This window comes from Orycteropus afer, unplaced genomic scaffold (genome assembly GCF_000298275.1).
Source record: "Orycteropus afer afer isolate SDZICR_OR568_19922 unplaced genomic scaffold, OryAfe1.0 scaffold00091, whole genome shotgun sequence".
Taxonomy (NCBI): Eukaryota; Metazoa; Chordata; class Mammalia; order Tubulidentata; family Orycteropodidae; genus Orycteropus; species Orycteropus afer.
Window position 1 is genome coordinate 4,628,105 of NW_006921678.1, and position 15,867 is coordinate 4,643,971.

The following is a 15,867-nucleotide window of genomic DNA, read 5'->3' on the forward strand; positions in this document are numbered from 1 at the left end:
CCATCTTCCCTTCTAAGGACCATTCTGGCGGTATTTCTTCCAAGGTAGATTTGTTCATCCTTCTGGCAGTCCATGGTATATTTAATATTCTTCACCAACATCATCCTTCAAAGGCATAAATTCTTCTTGAATGCTTACTAGGCCATAGACAGTAAGGTCTCAAGATGCTTTTTACAATATATCAGGCTCCAAACAATAAAAAGAGGAGGGAGGAGTAGAAAAACTTTAATCAGATATCATACAGGTCTTGGAGCCCAAATAAATTTGGTAACTACTATCTTCAGAACAATTCTTTGAGTAACTTTCACTTATTTGTCATAAAGACCCTGTCTGGGTGATTGCACAGAGGTGCCCATGGACTGTTGCACTCCAGTAGTAGCTTCACTTTACCTTGAGGAAGTAGCTGTCCCACTGCTTACCTTCTCCCCAGAAAATATGGGCAGACAGGAAATCAAAGATAGATGGATCATTCCTAATTACATAAATAAACCCAGGTTTTCAGAACAAAACACATAGATACCTTGAAAAAGGATGAGACTTAAGATCTAGCCAATAATCTTCATTTTGAAGATAAAAATATGATACTTGAACTCATTAAGATTCTAGTCTTAGAGCTCTTTATACCATTCCACTGGTTAGTACTGAACAGGTGTACATCTGAGTTGTCTGGTAATAATTTTCAAAATATGCAGGGCTAGACCCCATTTAGGACCTATAGAAAGAAGAGAAGTGGAAATATGTGTATTTTGGAAAGGCTCCCCAAGGGGTTTTGATACATCCCCTGGCTGAGAAGCACTTACTACAGCATGTAGCTTTGAAATAGAAAAACTTTCTATGGTCCAGAGTATAATCAACTAATAAATCTGGAAAACAGTGCCTGTGGAACACTGAGATTGCCATCAGACACTAAACAAGTGTCTCATTTTAGTATTCAGTCAAAGCCTTTCTATCAGCGAGAAGACTGAGACTCTAACATGCAGAACTAATCAGAGATGTCCATATGAAAACAGTACTTGATACATCATAAATAATACAATATTATGAATGCCACAGGAAAAATTCATTCTAAGTATAAAGGTACTAAAAATTGTATTTAAATTTTCCTTAGAAAATATAAATCTGATATTCATGGATCTGGTATTTAATTACTAATTTGTAGTGGACTCTTTTCTAAAGGTGATAATACCTGTTTTCTACTGAGTAAAATTACTACAAAAATTATTATTTCAAATGTTCTTTCTGGGGATTCTGTTTTTCTATCTTCTTGCTTTCTGTGTTACAGAAATGGAACATCGATCAGTTAAAAAGGCTGGCATCGAGGTCCAGGAAATCAAAGGTTGGTCAGCTTCCTCTTACGACTGTGAAACCCAAGGCTATTTGTGTTGAATTCTTCTATGGCTCTTGATTGCACTTAAAAAATTATCAGGCTAAAAATATAATCTGGTCAATTATCCATGACTTCTGTTATGTACTGAGCCTTTAAACCTGCATGTTACCATTGCTTTTTTTAATAAATGTGTTAGTAATAATGAGCTCAGTACATCACTGACTTCAAGTGATAGAGAGTGATTAAAGATGTGGGAAATCTATCATTACTGGGTCAGAGACATTCAGAGAGAAAAAAAAGGAAGTTAGTCTCTTTTGGAAGTCTGAGTATTGAGAAAGATCATTTCTTAATGGACTCTAAGGGAGTGAAAAATGTCTTAGGTGTGTTAATGCTTTAGGGGCATGATAAGAGTCAGCTGTTATCTAAGCCCCTCTCTTAGTACCATTTAGGCCCTCAACATTTTCTGAGAGCCTTCTAGTGTCAGAGTCCCTGCATGTCACAGACTTTTAAGCACTGCTAGTTAGTGGTATGAATCCACCTAGAAGCATCTTGGTAGGAAAACATGGAGATCTACTTCTGAAAAATCAAAGCCCCTGAAAACCCTATGGCGTGCAGTGCTACTCTGAAGCACAAGGAATTGCCATGAGTCAGGATCAACTTGATGGCAACTGTTTTGATTTGGTTCTTTGGTTTCTATGGTGTAAGGTCCAAGGGAAATGAAACTGTGTCTGGCCTCAAGAGGCTTAGAAGATGTGTATGTGTGTGTGTACATATGCATATAAATGCATATAAATCAGTATATAAGTGGTAAATAATACCAAGCCTGGGAAAATGGGATTTAGCTACTGATAATTGACTACTGGGTACATTTGTAATCCTAGTTCAGTAATTTTCTCCCTTTCCTGAGACAAGTTTCAATTTGTACATATTCTACCATCTGCAAGGTTTTGACATGTGATTTAGAGTTAAGAACTCACCAGGAGTTTCTTACAAAGTGCTCTTAATGTTTAAGTAGCAAAGTGATTCCATTATTAGTTGCTTTACAAATTATTCTTTCATACTAAGACTTAATTAACCCTAGGCTTACTTGTTTTCCTTTCTCATAAAAGCAGGTGGAGAGATGAAAAGAAGCAAGAACCAGGAGGGAGTTTAGGGATTTTATATAGACAGATAAGAAAATATAGCCAGCTTAAGGTTGAAAAGGGTAAGATGATATTATACAATAAGTAAATAGCAGTTGTTTGGTCTTTGTAGAGATTCTACACAGGTGACAATACTGAGTGGCATTCACAAAACACAAGCATATTACACTCCTGTATTGAAGGTCCTGCTCCCCTAATTTTCTATAACTACCTATAGAATTACTTGTAAGTTCTTGCCCTGGAATAAAGGTGTTGGGGAAGAAACAAGAGTTATCATTTATGGAGAGTCTCTGGGTGGTACAAATGGTTAATGAGCTTAGCTGCTAACGACAGAGATGAAGGTTCATGTTTACCCAAAGACACCTTGGAAGAAAGGCCTAGTGAACTCCTTCCAAACAAATCAACCATTGAAAACCCAGTGGAACATATTTCTACTCTGACACACAGGGGGTCACCAGGAGTCAGAATTGAGTCCACGAGCTGATTTTTTGGATCACTTCAGAACGCAAACAATAGGCACCGAAATACTCAAACATTACCAAGTTTAATCCTTACACCAACCAGGTGATAGCTGCTATTATCCCCATTTTACATATGAGGAAATTGAAAATCAGAATTACTACTGAGATGATAAATGATAGAGCCAGGGTTTAAACGAAAGTCTGACTGGCATCAATGCCTATATCCTTAATGACTGTTACCCTGTTGCAGAGGAGAGATGTATACCACCAATTCATCCACCATAAATTCCTCTAACAACTACAAGTTGGGAATGGTTGTAGTTCACACTGAAATCTCCAGAATTCAAAATGGCCTCAAACCATTTCTCTTGAAATGTATACCACCTCAGAATTCCAGATTATCCTAGTTGACCTATTGAGAACAGCCCAGTGAAGCAGACCTCTTGGCCGGCCAGTGAAGGATTAGTGATACTTTACATTTCTTCTCTCAGTGCACACCACTGTTGTTCAGAAAACTGTCTGGCCTAAGGACAGAACCTAGCAGATCAAATAGTAAATATTATTGAAATGTCATACTCTGACGGTTGTTGTTATGTGCCATCGAGTCGGACCCGACTAGTAGCGACCCCTCCTTGGGTTTCCAAGGCCGTATCGCTACGGAAGTAGATTGCCCAACCTTCCTTCCAAGGAGTAGCTGGTGGGATTGAACTGCCAGCTGTCTGGTTAGCAGTCAAGTGCCTTAGGTACTACGATACAAGAGCTCCAGTTAGGACTACCTACATAATAGGAATAACTAAACCCAAATGAAGTTCTTCATTTGAACAATTCTTGGAATCAGTATGAGTCCCGTTACCTTTTATTTTATTTTATGATTACAAGATGAAATAAAAGTCATGCTGAATATCTGAAATCTTTTTTTAACAAAATCCTAATGCTTAATTAAAACTACTATTTTCAAAAAAGAGGAGGGGAATACAGCCTAGATTTAACAATCTTCTACATACATGTTAATTTTAAATCTCCAAATTCAAGTTACCTTTGATGACACTGATCATCTGACATATGTGAATGGTCACATAATTGATCAGTGATACCAGAGTTTCAGAACAAGTTTTCTAAGGGATTTGCCGGGATTAGAGAATTTGGGGAGATAAGAAACTTAGAAAAGGAATTTAAATGTTCAAATAGAACAAGTTAGTAGGGATAAAAGAGATATGTCAATATCTCACCAAGAGCATAGCCCTCTTCCTCACAACCCCCAGTAAGAGATGAGGATGCTAAATCAGTTTCAAAAAATAAAAACAGAAACTCCCTAATGCAGTTAGCTTCTTAGCTCTGATGGAAAGAAACACATTCCAGAGGAAGCTAATTGTGGGATTTTTAAAAAAAAAAAAGTTTTGAAAAGATTGACTTTGGCTAGGGTGGTGCAGTGATTAAGCACTAAGTTGCTAACCAAAAGGTTGGTGGTTCAAACCTACCAACTGCTCTGTGGGAAAAAGATGTGACAGTTTGCTTCCATAAGATGTATAGACATAGAAACTCTATGGGGCAGTTCTATTCTGTACTGTATCAGCACTGTGAGTCAGATTCGGCTTGATAGCAGTGGATTTGGTGTTTTTGGATTATATGCACTTTTCTTGATTTCTAAAATGCTGCTTGCTCTAATGCTATCTATAGCTTTCAGCCTTTAGTTGTATCTGTGATGAACTGAGTAGTAACTCATGTGTTTCTATGTTAATCATGACCTTCCTTTCCTGGCCCAATTATTCCCAATTCCAGGTGGTCTTTGGGCTTCTCCTCTTTTCTCAAGGGGATATGCACATACTTGTATAGGGGAACATGTTTGTGTATGCACACACAGGAGTGCACCTAGCCTCCTTATTTTGTAAGTCTTAAAGACATTTTTGTTTTAGATGGACTACATCTGGCATCTTAAATGATAGAAATATGTCATTACCAGGTATCCCCAGTCTTCCAGAAATTCTAGGACCTAGCTAAGTTTCCCTACTTAGGGACCTTAGAGTTTCCCTACTCCTTCTTTGTCAGGAATGCTTCAAGTTATTAGGGTTCTTAATAAAAGAATTTAGTACAATGACAGAAAATGGCAGAATTTGGGCTCCTGGGAAGAAAAGTAACTTTTTTTTCCAATGTGGGAAATTTAAAAATTTTATCCTCCTTCTTTAAAATATAGATCATCTTTTAAAATTTAAGCATACTTCATCTGGTTCCAAATGTTAGAATGTTCAAGTATTTCTAGTAAAAAAACTCTCAAAGTACAAGAAGATATGTAGAGATCAAGAATTTTTAAAGTGCCATGTGTGCCAAGTTTCAGCACACTTCCTATGAATGATAAACTGATTGTCGGAGTCTATCACCTACTTTATTCATAGTTTATCTTTTCATTTAATTGAGCCCCATCCTAGTTCTTCCCTATAAAAGAAACTAGATGTAGCTAGTATGACTGCTGCCTTAGGTACAAGTAAGCCCACTAAATGACAAGTAAAAAATGCAGTGTGTTTACTCAGCTTATAAACATTTTCAAACAAAAACAAACCCTACCAAAGGCAACAAGTTTCTTGAAGGCCAAGCTACATCTTTGGCCTGTGACCTCACAATGTATTTATTGTCATTTTCTTGTTTAAAGCAAGTTATATGTCTTTTCTATAGTAAAAAAGAAAAAGACCAAAAAAAAAAAAAAGTGGTCAGGAAGAGTAGGAACACATTACTCTAATTTTCTCTTGAAAACTAAGACTCAGAAATGTTAACTTTGAACCTTTAAGGTCTATAGACCAGTCCCTTTCCTTCTCCTCATCTCAGACTTCAAGAGCCACTCCAGTAGCCAAAAGAAAAGAAAGTATGGCCTTTGTTTAAACATGGTACAGGGAAGGCAATGAAGGCTATGAAGCCTGCTTCTACAGATTTAAATAATTTGAAAAATGAACCCATCTGTAATATGGTGATAATAATATTGCCTGCTATAGGTTTCGTGTGATGATTAAAGGAGAACAATGTCTGACACAATGTAAGTGCTCAAGAGATATAATTGAGATCATGAAGTTTTCTGGTTTAGAACATAGAAGCATTTTTGTAAATCTACCATTTGCTTCTATCATGGTATTTATACCATGTCTTAATTTGAGAGATGCTTTCATGGGAAAGGATCTAGCAAACTTTTAAGCTATGTCTACACATATTAAATATTAACGTAAGATTGTTTGACCATGGTAAGCCACTTATCCCTGCCATTTTGTCAAAAATATGCATGAGGCCATACAAGGTACTCTGTATCATAAGGCAAAAGGGCACAATAGAAATGGAAACTCCAGAAACCTTATGAGCCTTTTGACAAACATAGTGACAATTTTTAGCTGGGGAAATTCTTACTAGCCTTTGCATAGTTAGAATTTCTGTGCACACACACACACGCGTACTCCTTAGGAGCAAGAATGGCTCACCATTCAATGTCATTTTCAATTCAATAGTGATTCAGATCCCTGCAACAGCTCATAGTTTTATGGTATCCATTTTTCAGTCTTTTAGACCTGATATCTGCATACCTGCCAACATCATAGAAGAGTCATAGAAGTTAGTTTTATCAATAACAAAAGGATAGACAGTGCCTCTGTCTATACTTCATTTTTCTGGAAACTGCAGAAAAGAACATGAAGAGGATACATTTCTTTTCTCCAGTTTGTAATCTTTGATTAATGTATGAAACTATGCATGTGGTGTACCAGTAATTCAGTGGCCATGAAAAAGATTCATAAACTAAAAATACAAGGTAACAAATACTTATTAAGCACTTTCTTTGTGATAGGCATTTACATACAACAGTTTTATGAAAAAGGTATTATTATTATCACAGTTTTACAGATGAGGTAACTAAGGCCCAGATAACTTAAGTAACTTGCCTAAAGTTGCACAGCTAGTATATGGGAGAGCTGAGGATTGAGCCCAGGTTTGTTTGACTGCAGTGTGTACACTGATTCTCCCTACATTTTGCTACCAGTTAATTTGAACTTAGAGAAAATGCAAAAGGAAGATAACAGATTTTGTGGAATTGTAGCTCCGTAGGGAGTAAAGGATAGAACCAAGGAAAATTTTGAAGATGAGAAACGATTCAGGGGTAATTACCAATTGTAATACCTGCTGCTACTTTGGTAGATTCAGTATTGAAACAAGAACTCCGTGCTTTAGACTCAGCAAGTTCTTTGTAACCAGTTGTTGATTTGGCTGGGTAAGGGTGGGAGGGAGGGATTTGGAATCTTTGAGTCAGTTGAATATTGTGAACTCTTCTTTCCCTAAAGAAGCCGAGGCAGTTGTTGAAACCAAAATGGAGAACAAAGCCACCTCCTCAGAATTGCAGAAGATGCAGGAGAAACAGAAACTGATCACAGAACCAGGATCGGGAGTGTCCGTTGTTCTCATTACAACCCTTCTGGTTATTCCGGTGGTTGTCCTGCTGGCCATTGCCATATTTATTCGGTGGAAAAAGTCAAGGGCCTTTGGAGGCAAGTAAAATGAGCCCCTTGAACTTGGAACCTGCCTTTGAAAGAGTGTTTGGCCTGATTACCTTCAGGAGATAGGTTGTGATTTTTTTTTCAGTGTCTTTTTTTATTTTATTTTTTATTTTTTTTAGTGCTCTTCTCTATATTGCAAGTATTGTTTATAGTTAGCAATAGAGTAGAAAATATATCTGGAGCCTGTGAAATTAGGATAGATTAAAATATAATTGTTAAGATTGCCTTTTAACAATTGGTTTAAGTCTAATTAATGTCTCCATGTGAAATTGTATAGATAAATTGCATCAGTGTAAATTCACTGATCAGGGAAGAGAAGGAGATCCCTGCTGTTGGGAATTGGCCCAGAGTTACCTGGACCAGTTATTTTGGGGATTTTGTTTTCCACCAGATTGAGTCCTGACATTAGTTCCTAGCTACTTGACCTTGGGCAAGTTACTTAATCACTCTAAACCACCGGTTTCTTATCTATATAAAACCAAACCAAACTCACTGCCATCAAGTTGATTACGACTCATAGCGACCCCCTTTGGGTTTCCAAGGCAGTAAATCTTTATGGAAATAAATAGTCAGTCTTGCTTCTACAGAGTGGCTGATGGGTTTGAACCACCAACCTTTCCTGTTAGCAGTCAGATGCCTTAGGCACTGTGCTACAAGAGCTCCTTTTATCTATATAAAGTGGGATAAAATGCTTACCTTCCAAGGGTGTATGAGGATTAAATGATATAATAGTATAAAGAATTTATCACAGTTCCTGGCACCTAGAAAGTTCTCAATTAATATTAATACTACCAATGATTATGATGGCATCAAAAGCATCCCACTGCCATCAAGTCGATCCTGACTCATAGCAGCCCTCACTGGGTTCCCGAGGCAGTAAATCTTTACAGAAGTAGATTTGCCCTTCTTCCTTCCATGGAGTGGCTGGTGGGTGTAAACCGTCAGCTTTCTGGTTAGCAGTCACATGCTTTAGGCACTGCACCACCAGAGCTCCTTATAAAAGGCATAAGAAGTCATAAAAGATACAGTCCTGAACTTCACCTCTCTCAAGAAGCCAACAATTTCTATAGTAAACCATTTTATAGTTTTTCAGTAGTCATAATGTAGGTCATCAGCTTTCCTTAACTGAAAAAGGTAGCATTCAATACTCAAGTCAGTATTTTCACAAAGCATTATTACAATAAAGGAAATAGGAGCTGAATTTCTGTCAGGACATCCAAAGAAATATTTAAATAAACAAATAACCTGACCACCGATTCTCACCACTCAATAGCAGTCCCCCTAGCTGCTTCCACAGGTCCTAAGGCAAGGGTCTACAGCTGCGTCTGGGAAGGAGTCCATGTGCAGGGATGAGAGGCAGCATTGGGAGAGGAAACAGCATCTGATCCTATTTGAGGCCAAGGCAACCATGGCATAGATTCAGTGCCCATGGCAAAGCCCTGACATAGAAAAGGACATGGTAACAAAAAACAAAGTATTCAATTTTATGAGTTCTAAAATGGAATTTTTCATGGACTTCCTTGTACTTTTGATCTGCAAATCGGTAAAACTCTGCAAAAATAGTTAACTTTTTACTAAAAGGACTTGTCTTGAGTCCCTGTTGTGCATCTGGAAATGTGGTAAGCAGGGGGCAAAGATAAATAAACTGATTCTCTTTGTAGAATTAGATATAAGCTTCAGAGGTCCTAGTGTCTTACATGTCTCGTTTACTGATGTAAACGAGCACAAATAACAGTTCTAGGCACTAGGGGTTCAATAAATAATAGGTGAAAGGATGAGTGAATATATAAATTTAGCTCACAGAATAGATGATACTTGAAAGTTACAATAGAGGGGGGTAAGTGCAGTAATAGAATACCACACAGATAGGAACACATGAGATATGGAGACAGGTGGCAAGAATGGTGGTAACCAACTCAAACTTGAGAGGAAGTGGCTAGGGAATTGAGAAAGTTTGGTCTCTCATTTGTTCTTAAGTACATGGGACATGGCATTGATACAGTTGCTGAGTTTACAAGTGTGTTGAGAATGTAGAGAACCAGGTTGGACCATATGAAACTGCTATGATTCAACCACTTTTTATTTAGGAAAAAAAAATGCAGTTTCTTATGGTTCAGTCTGACTGGCAAAGTAGTTCAGCCTCTCATCTTTTTTCAACATTTGTTCTTAGTAGATCTCATCCAATCCATCCTAAGGTTTCTAGAAAACCTCATAAAGGACCTTTCATTTATTCAACATTCCCTTAGTATGTGTCAGCTCCACATCAGACACTCTGCTAGGCATAGGATATAAAAAAGAAGGTATGTTCCCCATCCTTATGGAATTTACAGTCTACTTTTTTTTTTTTTTTTTTTTTTTTTAATAATCTGACCAGATTTGTCTTACCTTCTTATCTCTTCCCATCCACTCTTATACTTTTCCTCCATAATCTGCCTGCCTGTTAGCCTTCTCCATGCTGTTATCTCCACTCCTGACTAGAGACATAATATGAGAACCTGAGCCTGGCTTCCTTGGCCATAACCCTTAAGGGAGTAATGGAAGCATTGAGAGGCCAATCTCCTGTAAGAAAAGACATCTGTCTTTCATGGGAGCCCATGGAACATTTAGGTCCCTTGGGTAGTTGGAAAATACACAAGATTTCATCTCCTTTACCTACACTGATGTCTTACTTAAGGAGCCCTGGTGGTACAATGAAGCACTTGGCAATTTGAACCCACTCAGAGGTTCCATAGGAGAAAGATCTAATGATCTGTTCCCATATAGATTACAACCTAGAAAACCCTATGGGGAAGTCCTACTCTCATATGGAGTTGCTATGAGTCAGATTTGACTCAACAACACCCAACAACAACATATCTAACTTAACAGGGAAATGGTGTATGTGTATCCAAAGCTTTCTCAAGCTGGATATTCTTAATAGAAAGAACAAATATTCATAAATTATAATAAGCAAAGCTTCTAATTTTTTACAATTTACTGGAAACTTATTCCTGTCTTAAGTAAAAAACAGACAATATTTATTGAGTGTTTACTTTGCACATTCCAGGCACTATTCTAAGCATGTCACTGAACCTCACAGGTAGGGATTGTTACTGACCACTCTTTTCCCAGGAGGAAATTGAGGCTTCAGAAAATAATTTATCTAAACTGTGCATTCTGTAAGAGATACAGTCAGGAGTCAAATGCAGCTCTGGCTCTTATCTGTATCATAATGATATGTTGGTTTTTTTTCCCCTTAAAATTACATACATACAAGAGCCAGGCCCTGTGAATCATGTATACAATCCTGATTTTGTGTTGTAAATGGAGCCTATGGATTGAGGAGAGTGATTGGAAATCATTTTAAAATGTCCCATCTCTATCTAGCAGATTCTGAACACAAACTCGAGGCAAGCTCAGGAAGAGTACTGGGAAGACTTAGAGGTATGCCTGTGACCTTTCAGAATCCTTTAACTTCAGGTTTCGTTCAAAGTCAACCAGCACATGCAAGGAAATATTTCATACTTTCTCTCTGAAAGTTAAACTCTTAGTGGGTACCATAGCATTCTACCAGTGTTAAATCCAGAATACAAGCTGTAACCTCAAGTGTGTGTGGCTCTGGGCAGCACATTTCCCACTTTTGTTTTTCCACCTTGTCATTCTATTGTATCTAATTCTTTTCCTCTCCCTTTTACCTGACTTCATTTGTCTTCAGTAAATTTTATGTCACTTCTCTCTGCATGTCAGTGCATGTCATAGTGAAGATGACCTTCTCAGACAGTAGTTGAAATGAATTGCTGTTTGAGGCATACCAATTCTAGAGAGCCTGGAAAAAGCAGGAGGTAGTGAAAAGTGAATCTGAAACATTCCTGTGAAAACACACAGTCCTGGGGAGCTCCCCCTCTTCTTCATTTTAATAAGTCTGTAGAGTAGCATTAGTCTAGCTCTATAGGATAAATCTGTCTGTGTGCCACTCTTATATATATAGATAGATAGATAGATCATTTCTCATTCCCCTACATCTACGTTGTTTATCATTAAGAATTGGCAAGGAAACTAAAATCATTTGTGCAAATTTTACTTCAATTGAATGTTATTGTTTGCTTTACTCAGGAAAAGGAACTGGAGGCTTAAACCTTGGCAACTTCTTCGCAAGCCGTAAGGGCTATAGTCGAAAAGGGTTTGACCGCCTTAGTACCGAGGGGAGTGACCAAGAGAAGGATGAAGATGATGGAAGTGAATCGGAAGAGGAGTATTCTGCACCACTGCCCGCACAGGCACCTTCCTCCTCCTGAAAACCAGGCTTTGATTTAGGTTGAGTGAGATTTTACCAAGAATGCCAGATTCCTTCCCTTAGCACGTTTAAAGTTTTTGTGTATTTAATTGTAAACTGTACTAATCTATGTGGGACTGTGCACATTTTATTTCCTTCCTTTTGGTTTGGTTGCCTTCTGTTTCTAGTTTAGGAGTCTCCTGAAAGTTCACAATAGTGCCATTGTCTTTTTACAAACATAGGGTAGAGAAACAGTCCTCTTCCATCACAGTACTAACTTCAATGATGGAACGTTTGCTCATTGACATTTTTGAGACTTTTCTGTGGATGTAAATAACCCCGCTCTCTGCTTGAACACAGTATTTCTTTAATAGCACTTCCATTGCCAATGTCTTTCTTTGGTGCCTTTCCTGATCAGCATTCTCAGCCTGTGGCAGTAAAGAGAACCTTTGTGCTACATGATGATGAAGCTGCTAAATCTCCTTCTATTTTTTTAAAATCACGAACATTATATTGCAATGAGAAAAAGAAAAAAAAGTCTCTATTTAAATTCTTTTTTTCAGTTTTCTTCAGTTGATGTATTTCTGGGATGTCTTATTTTTAGATGGTTACACTGTTAGAACAATATTTTCAAAATCTGAATGTAATTTGTGTAATAAAGTGTTTTCAGAGCATTAGCTGTCAAGAGTGTATTTTGCAGTTTTTGCATATTTGCAGGCTTTTGTATACAACTTTTGTAATAATTACACAAACCACAGATAGAGTAAAACTTTCTCAATGTCTTCAACCAGAAGAAATGTGTTGTATTATTTAAGATATAGACAATATTTTGTTATGCAGCCAATATAAATTGAGAACCAAACTAAGAATTTACATACATGTGTAAAACCAGGCCTTCTTTTAACATTTAAGGGGTTTTTTTTGCCTGTATATCAATCAGAAGGTAAATTCTTTAATAAAAGGTGAACATAGCGAAGAGGAAACCTGTGTCTCAAATTACATATGTAAATGAATCCATGAGTGTAGGTTACTATTCATAGTTTTCTTTTCCAAGAAAAATTTTACCCAAATTCCTATAAAATGTATTAATAGGACTATTCATCGATAACAGTGAATATAAATTATCTTTGAAATATCTTTTTCACAATCCAGTAATGCAGTTAGTAAGCAAACATCTGATAATTCTGCTTTTTGTTATAATCAGACTCTAGAATCCTTTCTTCAAAAGGCGTACTTAGAGTTCAGGCATCATTCTTGGTATTATGTGGGATACCAAAGATTTAACTGACCACTGAAATAATGCAGGGTACTTTGCAAAAAGAAAAAAAGAAAGAAAAATATGTGTTAGAATGTTTTCCATCATTACTTAGGGGAAAAAAACTAAGTTAACTTAGATTTTTTTTTTCCTTTTTTCTTTGATGGAAAGATTTCCTCACTTCCTATATCTTTATGTCATCTTCTTATTAAAACTTAATTTGAGCATTTTCTCCAAGTAGAAACTTCACTTTTTATGACTTCTGTCTTCTTTCTCCAATGCAGAATATATTTTTCCTGCCTTCAACCCCCCACCCCTTAATTCTCCTTTCTCTGCATCAGTGGTAAATGTGTTTATTTAGCATCACAGCAACACTTTTTTGGTGTATGTATGTATTCCTTACATCTGTTTTTATTTCAACACCAGAATTAATGTCCAGTGCCCAAGATACATGTTAGGTTGGCTTTGATGCTTTTCAATTTTCTTATATTGAGGAATTTAGTCAAGTGGCAACAAAGCCATAATTTGCAGTGCAGCATTTAATCTGGGGCCATTTGCTACATATTTTTATGTTATATACACCTAGTCTTGATCCTAAACAAATTTTACAATGGCTTAATGGATACAAAGTACAGATCAAAGTGATAAATTATAAGAAAGATGAAAAAGAAAAAGGGAAAACAAGGACAAAAATGGAAATTTGGTACAGGAAAAATTCCTATTACACCTGCTCATGGAGAACAAATTTGGCTCCAAACTTTCTTACACTTCATTAAATAAAACTTGATTAGTTACATAATTCATGAGCCCATTAAACATTTAGTATTCCTAATACTAACATCAGAAAGAACTTGCTCTTAAGAATCATCTAACTAAAGTCTTCAGCAATTTCCATAAAGCAAATACATTTTACAGATCTTTTTCTTAATTATGCCCTTCAGTATAAGCACATGGCATTATAAATAGGGGAATTCAGAAAAAGGAGGTCTACTGGCACTTTACAATCCTGTCCTACTATACCACCCTTGTTTGTCTCACCTGGCTTAATTAAAGGTGATAGACTAGAAATGAACAAACTGCATTGCCTTCAGGCAATCTCTCTACTGATTGTTGCACTCAGCTGAACTTCATTTATTTGAGTCAGTTTGAGATTGATTTATTGAGGCACTGGGAAGTTCCCACGGAATGGTTCCTAGCCTCAGCTTCCCAGCAGAATCACCTAAGGAATTTAAGAAGAAAATGTTTGGGCATTTCCTCCAGAGATTCTGACTTAGTTGGCTTACAGTGGGACACAGGCATCCTTCATGTTTTAAAATTTCCCCAGGCGATTCTAACATACAGCCATCATTGAAAACCACTGTCCTTGAGAATGGCTATTCTACCTTGCTAATAATTACAAGCAGATAGCTATATTTTCACATAAATTATAGTTCTCAGAAGTTTGGAGTTGGAAAAGTAGTCTGAGGTGTTTTCATAGCCTGTTAGTATGAAGATCAGAATGACTTAATTGTTCCATGTATTAAAGGGGATAATGAAAATGGGCATAACTGACAAAAAAGCACAGAGAAATATCTGTGCTTTGACATATATGACATAGATGACATACATACACACACACACACACACACACATATATAATTATCTAGAGAATACAATTGTGAGGAATTAAAAGAATAGTCCCTGAATTGTCATATACATAAAATCTTTTGTTCTAAGCCATCTTCCTTAGCTTATTAAAGAAATACTCTTTTTCAAAATACCTACGCATCTTTAAACTTTCACTCAAATGTTAGGTAAATTTAATATATAGGAAGCTGACCAGCAAAGGAAGACATGGACATCGTATCTGGGCTTATTTCCCAGACTGTCACCTACTACTCAAAGTTGAAGAAACTCAAAGTTCATATAATTTATAGCAGTGCATCTCAGACTTCAGTGTAGGTATGAATCAGCTGGGGTACTTACATTTAAAGGGCCAGGTTTTGGCCCCATTCCCAGAGATTCTAATTCAGTACATTTGGGGTGGGGCACAGACATTTGCCTTTTTAGCAAGCACCCATGATGATTTGGATTCAGAGGTGTGAACCATTTTCAAGAAACAAAATTCTATAGAAAGTAGCCAAGCTTTAAGAAGAATTACTGGGTGCAGAAAATCATTATCTTAAACATCCAATGTCTGTAGAGTAATGGTTCAATCTAGAAGTTGTCATCACAACACCAGTTCCTCAAACCAAAAATCATTAAAAAATTACCAGGGTGATAATTTACCTACCAGCCTCTCCCTTTAATCCTCTAACCACTGAGTATTCCATGGAGAATAACTTAGAGGCTCAGGCTACTAAGGACCCTTCCAAGAACATCCCTTAATAAAAGCAACAAAAACAAATACAAATGATAAACCTTCAGCAGGTCACCATAATAGACTTTAAAAAAAAAAATTCATATGAAAGGGAAGCATCCACCAAACCAATTTGTTGTGTTTTTCCAGTGTCATGATATAGTAAGGGAGCATATTTATCCTAGAACTTAAATTGATGGTGGTAAATGTGACTCCCACTCAGAGCCTTAAAAATTTTGAAACACCAAAGCACAGAAATATCAATTATATATTCAAAATTCAGATATGAAACAAGAAAAAGTATTCTCTGCTTCAAAACGGTGTACAAAATTTACGAGCATACTGAAGGAGTTTACCAATGAAGATCTGGTAATAAAGTGCTAAAGATCAGCTAAACCAAGACACAAAATGACATAATAGTTTATAAAAACTAGTTTGACAATAGAAGAGAGACTCCTTGTCATTTCTGAACAAAAACACATTTCATCATACATTGTCTGAGGATTCTGTGGTTAGTTCCTTTATCATACTATAGCATTCTCTGCTTCTTAAAAAAAAAAAAAATACTGACT

At 36.7% G+C, this 15,867-nt stretch overlaps 1 protein-coding gene across 1 annotated transcript in view; it reads left to right on the plus strand.

Moving 5' to 3' along the window:
- The window catches only part of PAM (peptidylglycine alpha-amidating monooxygenase), a 219,629-nt gene extending 207,905 nt beyond the window's left edge, over nucleotides 1–11,724 (plus strand). The window contains exons 22-25 of the mRNA XM_007942482.2: nucleotides 1,283–1,336; nucleotides 7,238–7,441; nucleotides 10,817–10,873; nucleotides 11,543–11,724. Of these exons, the coding sequence (XP_007940673.1) occupies nucleotides 1,283–1,336; nucleotides 7,238–7,441; nucleotides 10,817–10,873; nucleotides 11,543–11,724 (497 nt within the window). The remainder of the gene's footprint in view (nucleotides 1–1,282; nucleotides 1,337–7,237; nucleotides 7,442–10,816; nucleotides 10,874–11,542) is intronic.
- The last annotated feature ends 4,143 nt before the right edge of the window (nucleotides 11,725–15,867 follow it).